This window comes from Hipposideros armiger, unplaced genomic scaffold (genome assembly GCF_001890085.2).
Source record: "Hipposideros armiger isolate ML-2016 unplaced genomic scaffold, ASM189008v1 scaffold_287, whole genome shotgun sequence".
Taxonomy (NCBI): domain Eukaryota; kingdom Metazoa; phylum Chordata; class Mammalia; order Chiroptera; family Hipposideridae; genus Hipposideros; species Hipposideros armiger.
The window spans coordinates 1,200,471-1,219,910 of NW_017731637.1; the positions used below are offsets into that span (position 1 = coordinate 1,200,471).

General features: G+C 37.3%; 1 protein-coding gene across 1 annotated transcript in view; it reads left to right on the top strand.

The window, feature by feature from the left end:
* FREM2 (FRAS1 related extracellular matrix 2) overlaps positions 1–19,440 on the top strand; it is a 196,196-nt gene that overhangs the window by 164,224 nt on the left and 12,532 nt on the right. The window contains exons 10-18 of the mRNA XM_019658718.1: positions 822–986; positions 1,555–1,737; positions 5,102–5,232; positions 6,837–6,995; positions 8,610–8,913; positions 10,865–10,996; positions 12,929–13,260; positions 17,840–18,032; positions 19,130–19,234. Coding sequence (XP_019514263.1) covers positions 822–986; positions 1,555–1,737; positions 5,102–5,232; positions 6,837–6,995; positions 8,610–8,913; positions 10,865–10,996; positions 12,929–13,260; positions 17,840–18,032; positions 19,130–19,234 — 1,704 coding nt within the window. The remainder of the gene's footprint in view (positions 1–821; positions 987–1,554; positions 1,738–5,101; positions 5,233–6,836; positions 6,996–8,609; positions 8,914–10,864; positions 10,997–12,928; positions 13,261–17,839; positions 18,033–19,129; positions 19,235–19,440) is intronic.

Sequence of the window (19,440 nt, forward strand, 5' to 3'; positions counted from 1 at the left end):
TTTGGGACGCCAGCTCTGAGCAGCAGGGCCCTGGTTTGGATCCCACATGAGGGCCAGTGATGCTGCGCTCTCTCCAGCTAAGATGGTGAACAACAGCTTGACCTGGAGCTGGGCTACCGTGAGTTGCTGGCGATGGCATAGGCTGCAGCAGAGCTGCAGTGGGCTGCCATAAGCTACCATGAGCGACCTGCAGCCAGCCTGAGCTGCCAAGAACCGCCATGAGCGGCCATCCAGTGACCGGTGACTGATCTCCCTCACCCGGGAAGAGCATAATGATAATACCAACATGGGCCAGTGAAGCGACGTCCTCCACAACTAGACTGAAGAACAAAAGGGCATCAACTTGTCTGTTCCCCCACCCTGAATCCCCCGCAATTCCCCAATAAAATCTTTAAAAAAAATTTTTTGATCAGTTTGATCCAGTAATTGGAATAGAAACTAGTACTGTAGTCAAATTAACAATGATCAATGTGTACAAGGCTGCTAAATTTTCTTCCTGATCATAATGCTAGAAAATCATGAACAAAATTGGCATTTGCTCTTTTTTCTTTGTTTTCTTAAGATGAATGACAGGACTTAAAGACAGATGTTAAAGAAATTTCTTATACAAGTAGCAGCCTGTCATTGCATATGTTCAAACATTTAGTCATTTAGTCAACAAATATTTACTGAAGGCTTATTACATGCCAGACACTATTATTTCCGCTGTTCATAAAGCAGGGAAAAGGCAATATCCTTGCCCTGTGGTGCTATGTTCTAGTTGCAGATGTGTCTTTTTTGGCCTGTGGGATGTGATTGACCTGCTGTCGTTATTGTTCTAGGGGAGACTGAAAAGCCTTGTATCCTTGAGCTGATGGATGACACACTCTATGAGGAAGTAGAGGAGCTCCGCCTGGTTCTTGGCACCCCACAAAGCAACTCTCCCTTTGGGGCTGCCATTGGTGAACAAAATGAAACTCTGATAAGGATCCGAGACGATGCTGATAGTAAGAAGTCACTTCGTGTGCTCAGCTGTAAACTAGGAACTGAAATCTATCTATGTTACAATGTTAGATGGCTTAGAAAATATCCCCCTCTTCTTGACAAAGCTTTTAAAGTGATTGAGAAATAGAAAGAAGACTAAGTGAAATGGGGAATGAAATACACATTAAAACTGAAACTTGATGCTGAAGAATAGGGTTTATATCTAAATAATGAATCCCAAATATTCATACCTCCCTCTTCTCCTGACACACCCTTGGATGCAGGTAGTCCTGGACCTACAATTTCCTCCCTCCGCTCTCACTCTCAGTGGCCTGCTCCCATAAAAATGTTGGTACATAGAGACTGCCTAGCGCATATGCTCTCTGGGGACTGGTTAATTCCTAAGGAAGGAATTGGGTGAGACGCGCTCAGTTGTTCCTAACACATTTACCGATAATATTGAGTGAGAGAATAGAGAGAAGCCAGGCGTGTAATGGTAATTAAACTCCCCTCACGTGGAAAGAAACATAAGGTATAGAAAACAAGCATTCCCCTTACAATTTAATGTGTCCCTGTTTCTCACAATTTTAGAGACAATTATTAAATTTGGAGAAACCAAATTTAGCATCAGTGAACCTAAAGAACCAGGAGAGTTGGTGGTTATAAAGATTCCAGTGATTCGCCAAGGAGACACTTCCAAGGTTTCTATCGTGAGAGTCCACACCAAGGACGGCTCGGCCACCTCTGGAGAAGACTACCACCCTGTGTCAGAAGGTATGGGAGCTCACAGGGCCTGTCTCCAGAGGGGTGGTGCTTACACTGTTGCTAGTCCAAGTGCCCTTGAGAACAATAAGAGAAATAGCTAATCGAAATAGAAATATACATACTCCTGGGTCGTCCTAGTGGCTCAGTTGGTTAAGAGCTCACTCAAGAGCACGAGCTCTGAGCAACAGTGGTTCGAGTCCCGGCCCTAGCTGAGCTGCCGCTGCCGCTGAGCTGCCAACAGGTGGCAGGATGGCTCAGCTAAAAAAAAAACATACGTTTTAAAATTAATCTGCTTCATAAAAACAAAGAAACGGAATGTATTTCCAAGATTTTCCCTTTTGACTTACAGGGTCTATGTGTTAGGACTTAGGGAAATTTTGAGTAGACATGCTAGATGACTTTGTTTTGAGCCTACTTTAGCTTTTGATTGGTTTCACTTTCACTGTGGTAATCAGGTATTAAATAATAACTCTCCTGGAATAGTCCATTGCATTGAAAATGTGCATAATAACTGAGATCATGATAGTCTATTTTAGTTTATAAGACAACCACAGTCTAAAACTTTAAGCTACAAAATTTTGTGTTCATGGAAGGCAGTAAAAGGGTGGTGAGATACCAACCACGAAGACCATGAATTCTCTGGTTCTTAGGAGCCCATTATGGATGCTTTTCATCCATCCCTCTGCTTCTTCAAGCTTATGGACAATTTCACCATTTACTTTTATAAGTAATTAAAACAAATCAATCTCTCTCTCTCTCTCTCTCTCTCTCTCTCTCTCTCAATTGCTGTCAGCATAAATATAAATTGATGTCCAAAATTAAGTTTATGAATTATTTGAAGTTCTCCTTATCCACTTTGTTTCTAGTTTCCTACCTCTCACTACCAACAATCATTAGTTCCTGGTGATCATAGAGCTTCAGGCATTCATCTTAGTCTCATAACTTGCGAACACAATTTAGAAAATGACTAATATTTATTACTGAATGAGTAACAAAGTTAATGGCACAATAGAAAAAAATAGCATATTCTACAAAGGAGCTTGTATGGTAAAAGTCTGATAAACTGTTGGGTTGTTGGGAAAGTCATGACATATTTTTTCTCTGTTTTTCATTGCAAAAATGTGTCATGACTTTTCCAACAGCCCATTACCATAGAGCTTCAAAGTTATTCTCAGTTTTTCACATATTTATGTGTCTTTATGACACATAAAGACTAAAGTGATTGAGAACGCAACTGTCAACACATGTGCTATAAGAAAACAATAATTTAAAATAAATACTTATTCCCTATTTAAAAAATGATAATATATTTGGAATAAATCAGATATGAAAAACATTGCTTAGCTGCTAAATTATAAAATCTAAAATAAAACTTTCTATTATGAGCAGGTTTTACATGACGGAAACATCTTCTAAATATGCACGATACGACCTTTAGCAGAAAATGTTTTTCTTAGAAATAATTCTTTTTGCTGAAACAGAAACAAAATTATATCTACATAGTAAACTGATAAATGAAGTCAGAAAAAAGTTCAATAACATTAAAGCAGCCCGTGTCTCTTATATCCCATAAATGTCAACGTGCTATTTATAATGCTTATAATAAAAATTTAACCTTTTCCGAAACATATTCTCATTTTTTCTTTTATGGTCCAAATTGAGGTCAGTCCTTTATAAATAAACAGAAAAACTTAAATATAGAATAAAAGTTTAAATATTTTTGTGATAAAAATGTGTAAAGTGACACATAAAGACTAAAGTGATTGAGAACGCAACTGTCAACACATGTGCTATAAGAAAACAATAATTTAAAATAAATACTTCAGTTTTTAACTTCGTAGAAATTGGGTCTGGTCTGTACAATTCAGATGGTTACAAAAGTTGAATGCTTACAGGGCTAAGACAAGCAATGAAAATGAGTGAAGCAGGGGAAGTGTGTGGGGGAAATGGAGGGATGAAATGGTCCTGAACCTGAAAGTCCATTCCCTGCTGAAAAAAAAGTCTGTATTATCACAGCCAGCTCACTGTTGCAGGCAGAAAAGGTGCAAGAGAACTCAAAAATTTATACTTTCCTATAAAAGTCCCAGATTTTTACGTGTTAGAAACTAATTTTTTTAATGTGGTGTCACACAGGTCAAACCAAACAAATTGGTGGGCCAGAAATTATCAGCTATTTTCATCCTCGGAGACAAAAGCCTTAAGCTCTCTCAGGGGTAGGAAGACTCTAAGACTAACAGACTCACAGAATGAGCTAAAGCTAATGAGGAAAATAGCGGAATCTAGAAACAGAACTAATTTTTAAAATGAGTCAATTTTTTTAAAAAACTTTTTTATAATTTACAATTTAAAAATAAGTAGGAAAAGAAAAATACATCGGAAACACGTTTTCTTCTGCCACATTTTTAAGGACTTATAATTTTGAATTATAATGATCGAACTGCAGTTACATCAGAAAGCAGCATCTGTTACCTTCTTTAATTGGAATAATTATGCAATATCTTCTTTATTTTCTCTCCTGAGCCAATTTCTCAAAAGGTATAGTAAAACCAACAAAATAGTTTATCCAAGCTTCATAAGTATAGTCAGCTGCTTATTCATGAGTTCAATAAAATCAATTAATTTTTAACATTTTCAGAATTTTAAAATGAATAGTTAAAAAGGATTCATATAATTGGGTTTAATTTTTAAGACAATGAAGCAATTCTTTTTAGTGAGGAAGGACATGGGTGAGAGAAAACAATGCCATTAATATTTATGTTTAAAAAAAAGATTCCAAATTTCCAAGATTAACACCAAAACAACAAAAACAAGTCTTTTTAAAATACAATTTGATATGTTGATAAAATCTTAACAATTTTATATCCAGCTTTTCTAGATATATACATAATGTAAATACTATTCATATTCAATAATATCTGGGGATCGTATTCATTTGACTTACGTACTGATGGTTTGGAAATTCTGGGAAATTAAAGGTGAGTTTGTCTGGTTATGTCCCAGTATTAGAACTGTTGATTGTCTGTTTGATAAATCAGCATTCTTTTTCAAATTGAGGGTCAACAAGTCAATTTAGTAGCTTATGGTTAAAATTTTCTTCTGCATAAAATGGAATAGAATAGAAAACATTAGAGTCTAATGCATATAGTAAGAATAAGTGATGGGTATTTTTTAAGTTTTTATTCCACTTTTTACACACACACACACACACACACACACACACACACACACACACACACACACACACACACCATACACACACTGGGCCATATTGTAAAATGCATTTCTCATTATGGGAAATACTGTCAGAAAAACTTAACAAAAACTTCTCATATTCATATGTAAAAGATTTAAATCTGTGATTTTGCATTTGTAGAAATTGAGTTTAAGGAGGGAGAAACCCAGCACATTGTTGAAATTGAAGTAATCTTTGATGGAGTTAGAGAGATGAGAGAAGCCTTCACTGTTCACCTAAAACCCGATGAAAATATGATAGCAGAGACACAGGTAAGTAAGAAAATGCAGATATAAATCCGTGGCCAGCATTTTATCAGAAAACCTGCATGTAAGCATCACATACTGTACAATAAAGTAATGGGACTCGTACAAGTCTCATATAAAGGAGATGCACATAATCCCTTTCACCGCCTAAATAGATTGTGTTCCTATTAGATCATAAACATGAAATTCCTGTCTTTTTTTGAAAAATCATGTTTGTAGAAACTCAAAGATTAGAGTCACTGAGCCTCACGTCAGCCCACTTACCCTTCCCATTTCAGTCAATACGATTGAATTTAGGATTAACTTCCAGAGAGAAAGCATCATCTCAGCACAAAGGTGAGACTACTAATTCAGTGCAAGAACTCATTAAAACACACATTTTAACCCACAAAAGTTTGCTAACCTTCAAAATCCCCACTTTTTCATCCTAACTTTATTAAATTGATATACAGAGCCTCAGTGACCAAAATGTTACAGTCCTAACACTTATTTTCTCTGTTTAATTTATATCTTATCAGCAACCAGATTTTCTTTAAGCTAAACATCATTACCACAGAATTTTGACCTTTAAACCTAAAATAACTTTTAAAGCTGAATGATTTTAGGAACAGACCAATGTTTATAATATCTATGCTTACATTTACTCTATTTCTTGGATTATTTGTTTCACTATTAGAAGAAGATCAAATTGGAGAGATTTTCTTCCTTAAGTATTGGTTATCGTTTTGTAATTTTTACTACTTGATGGTATTTCTGCTACAGTGCCTTGCTTTTCTTTAAAGTCATATTTAAAACTCAAGAAATATGGGCAGAAAATCTTTGTTATAAGTCTTGGTCACATAAAAAAATGAATCTTTTGTTGTTATTTTTAGGGAACATTGTATTAAACCCTTTTGAGTAAAAGGAACAGAGATTCACTCAAATCACTTCAAGTCATAAAAGCTTCTTTTACACCTATAAATTCAGACTTGGAAACTGTGATACTCGGATATGGGCAGGTTATTTAGGAGCTAAGGCTAATTTATCAGCATGGTGTTCTGGTCTCCTTACCAGCAGCACGTGTTTACAGGTTCCTCTCAGGTCTTGACTGAGCTCCCCCTCTGCCTGTTCTTGCGGCTGTGCTCCGGCCTCTGCCCGTTTAAAGTTTTGCTTTTTATTGGCATCCACTTCAGCATGGCCCATGCTATCACATAGCCTCTACTGCCACCTTAGGATCTACCTTTTCTCAGGGTATCTTTCTAGCTTTCCTCCCACTATCAACTAATTGACTTTTTCATGGGTCTTCTACTTCATAACCCCAAGGCAGAGTTAGTTACTTTTCATCACAATTTGGAGAAAAAAATATTAGAACCCAAATACCCTGTGGGCCACTGACCAAGCCAGAATGCCCTGGCCTCAGGTACCCTCCCCTGGTACTATAAGATATGGCCAAGGTGCCAGGGTTAGAGTGGAACAAACGACTTAGGGCCTATCACTCTGCCGGAGCTCTGCCTGTGACAGTTTTCATCATAATGAAGCCAGAGATTTGCCAAGCATATGGCATTGTCCTGTACAGAAGCACCAAGAGTCAAATATTTCAATAATTACAGGTAATTATCATTTCTTTCTAGGTGACCAAAGCCATTGTGTATATAGAAGAAATGAACAGCATGGCAGATGTCACTTTTCCTTCTGTCCCTCAAATTGTGTCCTTACTGATGTATGATGACACTTCTAGAGCTAAAGAGAGTGGTGGACCTGTGTCTGGCTATCCTGTCATCTGTATCACGGTGCGTAGAAAATTAAGGAAAATTATAAAATAATTATTTAAAAGAATTATAAACTTAACCAATGTAGTATTGGCTTTGTCATGAAGAAATAAAAGTGAGGAAATACTGGAAGGTTTAAGCTTTGAACTTTGGAAAGGAAACTATAACAATCAAATCTCTCATTTTTCTTCTTTTATCCAACAAAAGTTTATTAACCAATGTGTACTCAGTGTGTTTTCTCATGTTATCTCAGAATCTGTCACTGATAGAAAAATAAATAAGGGTTGAACTCTGCACTCAAGGAAATTAAAAATAAGGAAGAGAAAAATACATAAGAATTAGTTACTATAGGGCAAGATGTGATCATTGTCACGAGAATAATGCGGCTCCATGTGTGAGAGAAGGCTTGGGATGGTCAGGAGGAATTTCAGTAGATTCAAAGAAGAGTCAAATAAGGGAAAAATCATTCCCGAAAGAACTGATTACATCACAAACTGCATCTAGAAGAATAACAAAAAAATGGCATATAATCATTACACTTCTACTTGCCTACTTGACTCTAAATTATAAGTTCCTTGTGAGCAAAAACTGGAACATATTTATATGTATATCACAATAGCCCTGATATAATGACCTACATAAAATAGGTATGCAATAAATGTTTATTGAATGTACAAGGCAAAAATAATAATTTGGTGTCAAGTTACAGAGGCCTTTAAATGATATGTTAAGGAATGTGGACTTCATTTGTTGGTTAGCAGGGAGTTCTAGTACAGAAGAATGTCATGAGAGGAGAGGTTGTGTTGGAGCGTTACCATGGCAGCAGTGTGTCACTTGACTAGAAAGGCCCTGAATTAGGGAGATGGTACTGAGAATGGGAAGGAAAGGACCAACTTAAGAAATATTGCAAAAGAAGAATCAACCAAGTTCACTGACCCACTGGATGTGAGGGGCAAGATGAGAGAGCGGAGGGCTGGCCGGGTGGCGCGATGGTTAAGAGCTGGCTTGGGAGGCCAGACGGCCCCGGTTTGGATCCCACATATGAGGGCCAGTGACACTGCCATCCACAGCTAAGATGCTGAACAACAGCTCAACCTGGAGCTGGGCTGCTGTGAGTCGCTGTGACGGCTAAGCTGCAGCCCCTGCTGCAGTGGGTTGCCATGGGCTACCGTATGTAGCCAGCAGCCAGTGTGAGCGGCCAGCAGCCGCAGTGAGCGATCCTCCACAACTAGACTGAAGAATAAAAGGACAGCAACTTGTCTGTTCCCCTTCCCCTGATTCCCCAGCACTGTTCCCCTCCCCCAATTCCCCAATTTAAAAAAAAAAAAAGATGAGAGAGAAGAGGGAAGGAGGGAAGGCGAGACAAAGGGAGGGACAGAGAAGGAACAAGGATGACTGAGCAACTCTGAGGAGTCCAGAGAAAATGAAATGAATAACAGTTTTGCTTGTCTCGAGTTAGAGGTGGAAATGTCCAATAGCTGTTTGAAATGCAAGATTAGAGTTCATAACAGCTACCATGGCTAGGAATAGAAATTTGAAAGTTGCGTGAATAGCATGTGGAAATGAAGGGGGAGAAGGCATAATTTACACATTGTGCTCTACTGTGGCCCTAACGTAGTTCTTTGTTTTCCATAGGCTTGTAACCCTAAATATTCAGACTATGACAAAACAGGCTCTATTTGTGCGAGTGAGAACATCAATGACACCTTGACCCGGTACCGATGGCTGACTAGTGCACCCACTGGCGCTGACGGTGTGACCAGCCCCATGAGAGAGGTGGACTTTGACACCTATTTTACGTCATCCAAGATGATCACTTTAGACTCCATATACTTCCAGCCTGGCTCCAGAGTGCAGTGTGCAGCTCGTGCTGTCAATGGCGATGGCAACCAAGGCCTGGAGCTGATGAGCCCCATCGTGACCATCGGCCGAGAAGAAGGTAAGGCGGTGCCGTGTTCACATGCAGGGCACCGGGATACCGTGCAATAGTATACATGTCTAGGTTCTGCTACTGATTCTTTCAAATGCCTCTGTTACTCTTCTAAAGTACTTAAAAATGATAATCCATTTTTACAGAAATAGTCATTAGAAGACAAATAGTTACTCATTCCACGCGTTTTAACCACCCATCATATGCCAGAGTTTTTGCTGGAATACAAGTGCTGTATGCTGGCAATAAGAAAAATAAGGCAAGATTCCTGTCCTCAAGGAGTTCATACTCAAGTTGAGGACACAAAGTTTAGTCTGGACAAGGCACAGAAATGTAGAAATAGTAGTGGTTACTTCTGCCTTGAGTGGCTCAGGGAAGGTTTCATCGAAGAGGAGATGCTTAATCTGAATCCTGAAGACAGCAGAGAAAAAAAGCGTGAACAATGACTCATAGAAGCCTGAAAAAAAAACATGGAATATTCTGGGAACTACAAGGAGAGAAATGGGAGACATGTGAGAGGGAGACATGGGAGGACCAGGAAATGAAGCGGATAGGATACAAGGGTCAGACCTGGACAAGTTGGCTCCTATTCGATGCCAAGGCACTCTAAGCTGATTGTTGGATGAGTAGGAGTTTTCTGGGGCCGGGAGGGGAAGGACAGTCTAGGTAGAAAGGCATGTCCCTGCGCCCAGACCTTATTATTACTAGGGAGACTGTGTTCAGGGCTGGATCCTGGACAGCTTGGGGGCAGAGAATAAGATATAAATAAAGATAACAAGGAAAAGACAGGAAATCCACCTTATAAACCAATCTTCACTCTGCAGAAGAGTTTTTAAATTAGATTTTTAAAACAACACTCTATAAGATTCTATTTCAAAAGCTTCCATTTGCATACAATGTTTTAGAAGTATATTTGTTGCATAAACAAGGTTATATGTACCACCTCCCAATGGTATATAGTAAAGATCAGTATTTATTGATATCATGTATAGTAAACATGCTCTTTTATTAGGATTAAATAAATGTGTTTTTTTAAGTTTCTCTTAAAACCAAACTATTGTGTTGGTACCCAAAAAAAAAAATTTTAAATAATGCCTTAAAATGAGTCTTCCTTTAATAAAACAGACAGCCCAGGTGCTGACACCTGCCTCTGATTTTATTCCTATCCCAATAAATACCTATTTCCTCTGTTTTGTACAAATAAAAAGGAAATTATATATTGCCTATTTCTCTTGAAATTGTAATTCAATATCTTGGTCCCTTTCATGATATTAAAATGAAAACATCACAATTCTCTTAAAGCAAACACTGGGGGATGATTTTCATGTCAAAATTCTTGGGAGTCACTGAGAGATGAGAGATTAGATAGATAGATAGATACACAAATGTTACAATTTATAAAACACATACTATAAGAAATTACATGTATAGAGAAAACTATACATTTTGCTCTCTGATTCTAAAGAGATTTTAGTTTTTGTTTCAAAAATGAGAGTATTTTTATTTGCTTATAAATGATGTATATTTTATAAGTAGTCATAAGTATATTATTCTAGGGTAAACATCAAATTTATTTAAACTACACGTACCTTTTTTCTTGTGGTTTTCAGTCATTCTTACTGTGTCTGTTCACACTTCATATTAAAATGATTTTATGAATAAATATGATCATAACCTAGAATGTCCAGCACATATTAAATCACATTGAACAACAACTGTTTTCTCTCAAACTCTATAAAATACCCAAAATGTTACGCAGAAACCACTAAACTGCCTGCTGTGATGAATTCTCTCATAATGGTCTTCTGCTTCCTTGTTATCTGCTCTGAGCAATGCCTTAGTCCAGAGAGAATTGTAAAGTACATAGAAAAATAATAGTGCCTGTTTTTAAAATATTCTTTTGGTATTTTATCTTCTTTGGTCTGTTATCTTCTATTAGCATAAATATGTTCAATTTTAGGTCTTTGTCAGCCCCGGGTGCCGGGAATAGTGGGAGCAGAGCCATTCTCTGCTAAGTTGCGCTACATGGGTTCTGAGGACCCAGAGTACACAAACCTCATCAAGCTCACGGTCATGATGCCACACACAGACGGTAGGTGACGTGGGTAAGCAACTCCGTGGAAGTGGTTTGGGCGCCTCATTACCTGCTTTATTTTACTGAATACTCTAAATAAGCAAGCAGACAATAAGTGCTCAGTTTGCAACTTAAGCTTCAAGTCTTTCTGCTTCTTTCAAGTGTTTCTGCTTTCTTTCTGCCCAGATTTTTAAAGTCAGATAATTTAATCAGTCTCTGAAATTAGATAAATTTAATACATGTCCAAATACAATGAAACAAAACATTGGTTAACAGGCTAGCTTTTATGAAATAGCACAAACGTACCTTTAAAACTCTTGAACTTGGACTTACAGTAAAGCCTTTTGGTATCTCAGTGCTCGCCTTTAACATGTATTTTGCTATTTCATAGCTGTACTTTTATAAATCCTCCAATGTTTATTTCAATAACTAAGACATTTCCTAGGCAGTAAAATAAAATTCAAAATGCAACTTAACAGTATTATATTTTGTGTTCATTTTCTCTGGGTTTGGAAGTGTGGCCAGAACTTTATGCACATTTCCCCAAATACAGAAGACATTTTCAAGTTGTTTTCCACTCAACTCACTTTAAAGTGTTAATATTAGTTTTATTACTTGGTTGTTACTTATATTTTAAGTAGCAAAGGGAGAGGAAACATTAGGCACCATTAGGAACTACAAGGTAGAATCTACCTCCCTCAGAAAAAGGACATCAGTCTCCTCCATCTGCTTATTACAAACCCAAATTTGTGTTGGTAAGGGTGGGGGTGGGTGGACAGGAGTCTGTACCTCTTTACAGCATAATGTTGTTCTCACATTTGACCACTCTATCTCTAGGCTCATTTTGTTTTGTTTTGTTTTAATATTTTTTTTGTTTTTCAATTACAGTTGACACACAATATTATATTACTTTCAGATGTACAACATAGTGATTAGACATTTATATAACTTATGAGGTGATCACCCTGATAAACTTAGTACCTGTCTGACACCATACATAGTTATTACAGTATTATTGACTGTATTCCCTATGCTGTACTTTATATCCCCAGGATTACTTTGTAACTACCAATTTGTGCTTCTTAATCACTTCCACTTTTTCACCCATCCCCGCAACCCTCCTCCCAACTGGCAACCATGAAAATGTTCTCTGTATCTATGAGTTTGTTTCTGTTTTGTTTGTTGGCTTATGTTGTTCTTTAGATTCCACATATAAGTGAAATCATATGGTGTTTGTCTTTCTCTGTCTGACTTACTCCACTCAACACAATACCCTCTAAGTCCATCCAATTTGTTGCAGGTGATAAGATTTTATTTCTTTCTATGACTGAGTAATATTCCATTGTATATACAGAGGGTGCCAAAAAATGCATACACATTTTAAGAAAGGAAAACTGTATTAAAATTATAATACTCAATATATACTGATAACAAAAGATGAATACAAGCCACGTTTGACTTCTGCAATTACAAGAGGTGCTCAAAGTGGTTACCATCAGCGTCCAGACACTTCTGATTACGGTGAACTACTGCTTGAGCAACATTGATCAAAATGTCCACTTGTATCCATTTTTTGGCACCCCCGGTATGTACCACCTCTTCTTTATCCATTCTTCCATTGATGGACACCCAGGTTGTCTATGCTTGTTTTGGACATGCAACTCAGGAGAGCAAAAGGCTGAGGAGAGACCCATCAGGCAAAACCAGACCTGCAACAGTGAGAGAATAAGGGAGGAAGAGTCAAATAGTTTCTTAGTATCATCTTGAAAATAGCTTTAATGTTATAGACTTCCTGAAAAATTCCCAGGACCTCCAGGGGTCCTAGGTGTCCACTTTGATAATCACTGCTCTACAGTATTTTATAAGACTTGTCAAGATATAAAGAAATTAAAGTGTTCTAAGCCCTTTGCTATTAGTGAGAATGGTAACAATGATTACAATTCCTTCTAGGGATGCTCCCAGTGATCTCCACTAAAGAACTTTCCAACTTTGAGCTTACCCTCAGCCCTGATGGCACAAGGATTGGAAACCATAAGTGCTCAAATCTCCTGGATTATACTGAAGTAAAGACCCATCATGGTTTTTTGACTGATGCTACAAAAAATCCAGAAATAGTCGGGGAGACATATCCTTACCAGTACAGCTCATCTATCAGAGGTTCCAGTACCTTACGATTCTACCGAAACTTGAATCTAGAGGCCTGTTTGTGGGAGTTTGTTAGCTACTATGACATGTCAGAACTTCTCACTGACTGTGGAGGCACCGTTGGAACAGATGGACAGGTATGAGTTTTTAACATCTGAGCTTTGTTCACTGGTAAACCAGTTGGTTTTGTTCAGTTACATAGATTTGGACTAACTGCCAACTCCAGTCTTCCATCTTGGTGATATAGGTCCTTAGGTACAAAAGGGACCAAATGATTGGCATGAGTGATGTGAAAATCCATGTCTATTTCTGGAACAATGTATCAAAATATATGAATTTTTTAGCAATGCTCTGAATCTGCTCTGATATTTTTTTTTAAATCCAAATGCTAATTACTCTTCAAAGTATACATTATCGTTTCTTGTGTATATGTACAGATGCCTGTGATGTATCTTATCATAAGCCAGCTATAGTAAGGATTTACAATCTCAAGGTCAATCTAGTTTTTCTCCCTCCTTACTATCTTTCTTCTCCCCTACCTCCTACCTTTCTCTTCTTCTATCCTGTTTCTCTTCTCTTTCTAGTTTTCTCCCCCTTTCGGCCCTCCCTGTTTCATTTCTCCACCACTAACATAGTCAAAAGTATTTTCATTAAAAGCTCAACATTATTTCTACTCTACAGTCAATGACTCATTTTCATACTCCACAGATAGACATTTACACATAAAGGACACACACATAAATCCCCACCACAACCATCACTATCATCATCAACAATGTTGTTAAAATGGTAAGTAAGCAAGGTCTCCATTCGTGCTTATAATAGAGAATATAAAATATGTAGGGCGTAGTCTACAATTGTAGTTAGTATTTGAACTAAAGCGGTACTCTGTCCTACCTGTACTGAACAGAATTTATAGAAATAGGCATATACATTAATGTGTTGAATCATACCCAGGATATATCATGTCTTTGAAGATTTAACTCAGGTGAGCTCAGATATTTTCTGTTCTATATGCCTGAAGTGTTAAAATATAAAACAAGTAGTAGCAAGAGAAAAGCAGATAACTCACTATCAGTTTAATCCCACAGCAAAGCTGTGAAACTTGGCAAGTTCAGCTGCTGTTGATGTTGAATGGGTAGCCATATGTTATTATGTCTGAGAACTATTGGACTCAAAGGTATTGAGACATTTTCTTAACCACCTCCTCTAAAAGCAGCAAAATATTCAAAAGCTTGCATGGATTAGTAAAAATGCCAAATAACACCAACAGAAAGACAGTGTGGAACAGTGGAAGAGCCTGGATGTTGGAATCAAACCAATGCAGACCTAAATTTGGCTCTAATATTTTCTAGCTATGTGCCCTTGGGCAAGTTAGTTAAACCCTCATAAGTGTTACTCCTCATAAGTGTTCTCCCTCCTCCCCAGCCTGTCTTTGCCACCTGAAAGAAGCATGAAACCAAAAGCGTCCTATTCCCAAAATAAAAATAAAGACTCATACTAACAAATCTACCTCCACCTTTTCCTTTGTAGTCAAACATCTCTGGTTCCTTTAACTCTTCCCCGCAGAGCTTCTTTTCAGTTCATTATTAAATCATTCTTTTTTTTTTTTCTTTTTCTTTTCCCCCCGGTTGTTCTTGTCTCAGAATCTTTCTTAAGTCACAGGATCTACTGGCATAAACAAAACTGAACAGAGTCATAAGATTACATTAGTTCTAGGTCTTCTTTGTTAAAGTCACCTGGTACCATGGAACTTCTCTGTGGTTCTTGTCTAGTTTATAGTCTGTTTTTACCTTCAAAAATGTTTTCTGTCTTCTCTGGCAGCACTTTTGTATCTTTCATATATGCAACCCAGATAGCCTGCTCTAGTGAAAACCCTGCATTTATCTGCTTATGCCTTATCCTGTTATATTGGGTGGTCGGAAAAGTCATGACATATTTTTTCTATGTTTTTTGTTGCGAAAATGCGTCATGACTTCCGACAACCCAATATTTGCCCACTTCTCCAATGTATCAAGGGCATTTTCAATGCAAATACTGCCCTCTACTGTGTTCATCTCTGTAAAACATTCAGCTAAACTGACTATACTTTGCTGGGGTTTTGTTTATCACAGTTACTCTATTTAATTTTTTAAGTTCAGAATTTTTTTCTTCCCATTGCCACTGCTGGCTAAAAACTCATTGTTATACTTCTGTAGTTGAGCTGCCAAAAATTCTATTCCTTTAGATGAAAACTGGCAACTTGCAGGTTTCAGTTAAGTTTAGCCTGCCTGAGAGGCTTAATTTACATAATACTAGGAATAAAAGAGAGTGCAATATAAAAATTATCAAACCATCCAATTCTTAACCAATTTGTGTGATTTTCATAAGTACTATGGCCAGCTCACTGTATGAGTTTCTAATGAAAAATTTCTTTTTGCTTTTGCATTATTGAAAATAAATTTAATAGCACAACCATGATGATTGACATCATTGAGATTACCAGATTTAGTGTAAATCATTGAAATTTTAGGATCTTGTTAAAAAATTCTAAAAGCCTCAGTGTAAATGGCAATACAATCTAATAAAACATGTTCTTTTTCTCTTAGAGTGAAGCTCAGAGAAACCCATCTTGTTTTCCCTACTTTCTTCCTTGGGCTTAAACTTCTATTTCTCCCCTCACTATTGATGTTCTCCTACATCCCAACCTCTGGTCCCCGTCACCCACCCCACACACATTCTTTAAATATAGGTGAGGGAGAAGAAAATATAAATTAAGGTAGAAGAAATCTAACCCTTTGAGGTAGTTCCCTAATTTTCCCCATTAGTTTTGAGGTCTAGAGAAGAAAAAAATATCTAACAATAGTACTAACAATAATTATAATAATTACATTTATTTAATGTTTAATACGCTTATGTGCCTACCATTCTTCTAAGTACTTTACGTATTTCCATTAATTCTGTCCTCACAACACTGAAACAAGTACTAATGTTGTCCCCTTTTGAGAGATGAGAAAGCTGAAGCAAAGAGAATTCAAATAACTTGTCCAAGTTCATGTCACTTGTAAGCCTGTGCTCTTAACCACATCATGGTACTTATCTGGACATTTAATTAAGTGAATTAAAATGTCATTTAAGGGCCGGCCGAGTGGTGCATTGGTTAGGAGTTGGCTGGGATGCTAGCTCTGAGCAGAAGGGCCCTGGTTCCGATCCCACATTGAGGGCCAGTGACATTGCGCCCTCTACAGCTAAGATGGTAAACAACAGCTAGACCTGGAGCTGGGCTGCTGTGAGTTGCCAGTGACAGCATAGGCTGCAGTGGGGCTGGCCAGCAGCTGGCGTGAGCTTTCATGAGTTGCCGTGAGCCACCATGAGCGGCCATCCAATAACAGGCAAGTGACTGCCTCACCTGGGAAGAGCGCAAGGATAATACCAACATGCGCCAGTGAAGCAATGTCCTCCACAACTAGACTGAAGAACAAAAGGACAGCAACTTGTCTGTTCCCCTTCCGCAATTCCCCAATTTCCCAATAAAATCTTTAAAAAAAAATACGTCATTTAATAGGGTGAATGTGAGGAGTGGATATAGTCACTGATGTAATTGCAAGAGAGACAAATGGACTTTTCCCTCTGTTTTTATGTGCCAGATTACTTCCACACCCACCCACTGTTGGTAAAATTATGCAAATGCATGTCTTAACAACAGTGGACTACAGCTTCATCTGAGTACAGGCAGATCAGATTGAAATGAAAACATTTTATGAGACAGCACCTAAAGGAAAGCAAACTAAATGCTTGGTGAACACATGCTACTTTAGAATTACATAAGTTCTACGACCCTTTACATTTCTGCATTTAGGATGGGAAAAACGGGCAAAAATAAAGGTAAATCATTTCAACTAATTATTTTTAAGACATCTTAAGTATTACGTCATTACTAAACATATTTGCTTCTAGATCTTTCCTACTTTATTTCCTCTTTATATAATAATTTAAAAATACCTTATAACAGTGTTATTCATAATAGTTCCAAACTGGAAGCAATTCAAATGCCCATCAACAGAGGAAAGGATTAATAAAATGTGGCATATGCATATAATAATAAGATGCTGTTCAGTAATAAAAGTACTGAAACATGCTACAACAGGGATGCACCTTAAAAACAGCATGCTAATTGAAGGAAGCTGTCACAAAAGACCATATATTATATGATTCCATTTATATGAAATGTGCAGAATAGGCAAATACATAGAGACTGAAAGTAAGCTAGTGGTTGCCAGGAACTGGGGGTGGGGAACTGGGGAGGGATTAAGTGAGTGGCTGCTAATGGATATGGGATAAAAATGTCCAAAAATTGATTGTGATAAAAGTTGCACAACCCCCCAGATATACTAAATGCCATTGGTTTGTCATCTTTAAATAGATGAATTATATGGTATATAAACTGTTTCTTAATAAAGCTGCTGTAAAACTAAAAAGACTGTATTAGTATGCTGAAAATAATGCAATTTATCTTAAAGATTTATGCTACATATCCTGTGTTACAAAGGAAGGTAGTATAGCCACAACTATTTAATTGCTCCAAAATTAAGTGTTGTAAATGGTTTGTGGTTTTTTTTTCCTAAATGATTACTCAAACTCTTCAGTTACTGAAAGGAGAAAATGGCTTGTACAAAATTAGGCTCATGTAATTAATAACACTGAATGGTGTTGATAGATATAATTTCATTGTTTTAGGTCCTAAACCTCGTGCAGTCCTATGTGACTCTTCGAGTTCCTCTGTATGTTTCCTACGTGTTCCATTCCCCTGTTGGCGTAGGAGGCTGGCAGCATTTTGACTTGAAGTCCGAGCTGCGTCTGACTTTTGTGTATGACACTGCCATCTTGTGGAATGATGGAATTGGCAGCCCACCAGAAGCCGAACTCCAAGGTGGGTTAATGAAGACTTGGAAAACTAGTTTTCTTACCTATTTGAATTACTTAAAACAAATTTTTACTGTAGCTAAAAGTAATAGAAGCAACTTTCAGTGTATTTCTTTTTTATTTTCAACATTTTAAGATAATTTTAGTTTTGTAATGAAAAAACTTTAAATCATATCAGTGGCTCAAATTTTGTGTAATATGTGACCATTAAATATAACATCTACATTTCATGGATATTTAACTCTCATAGTCCATTCTACATGATTAATTGTTTATGTGTCATACAACACAGTCTGTGTATTTCCCTAGATTCTAGAAAATGGATAGAGGAAGTTTCAATTGAAAATAAGGAGTTAACCCAAGAAAAAAAGTTACACATCTTTGTTTCTGAAAATGGGAAGGGGCGTTTTAAAGTCCAGTATAAATTGTGTCCTGGATTCTAATCCTGGCTCTACAGCTAATTAGCTGTGCGATCTCGAACATATTGCTTAACCTTTATGGCATTCAGTTTCTTCTGAAATATAGACTAGACTTCTAATATTCTTTCTGTTTTAAAGTTCTATTATTCTGTGATACTTTAGCTAAATGTCTTGGAACAATCGTGGTAAATGCTACTAACTGTTGGGCCCATAAGCATCTGCAAAACTTTGTTTCAATCTCCATGTCAGAATCATAATTCAAAGTCACAAGCATAAAGCTAATTAATCCATTAGTAGAATCAGTGCTGTTTCTTTTCAGGCATATACCACTGCTCTGGTTCCATGCATGTCTGAGCATCATGCCTGCATTACTTTTTTATGAGCCAGAGGGGACAGACCGTTGATAGTGCATCTTAAAATCTGCTGTCTTAAACAAATTAATATTACCTCAAAGCCATGTGAAAGGTAATATAATCACCCTGGATCACCATTTCAGATTATTTGACATATTTTAATCCCATATTTTATCTTCTGCCTCTCTTACCACTCAGAATACTTCTGATAATACCCTTTAGCTAAAATGCTTAAAGATAAGATGAATCTGAATTCACTTTTGGAAGAAATTCTGTACATTAGGAGAACCTGGTCACCAATATTTCCACTTTTGTGTGCTATCCCACTGTAGGTTCTCTGTATCCAACCAGCATGCGCATCAGTGAAGAGGGACGCTTGGTTGTGAACTTCAAGACGGAGGCCCAGTTCCATGGCTTGTTTGTGCTGTCACACCCTGGTAATCCCCATTGCCCATTAATAGCCACTCCCCAATCCACAAGGGTAGAGTTTTCCATATTGCATATCATGAGGTCTTGATAATTATTTGGCTACCTCTCATAATCTACAAAATTATTATCCATGTAGACTTCTGGAGAAAATACTTTTCCTTAGATAAAGAGCATAGCAACAGTAATTCCCTTCTCTACTTCAATTCCAATGTAC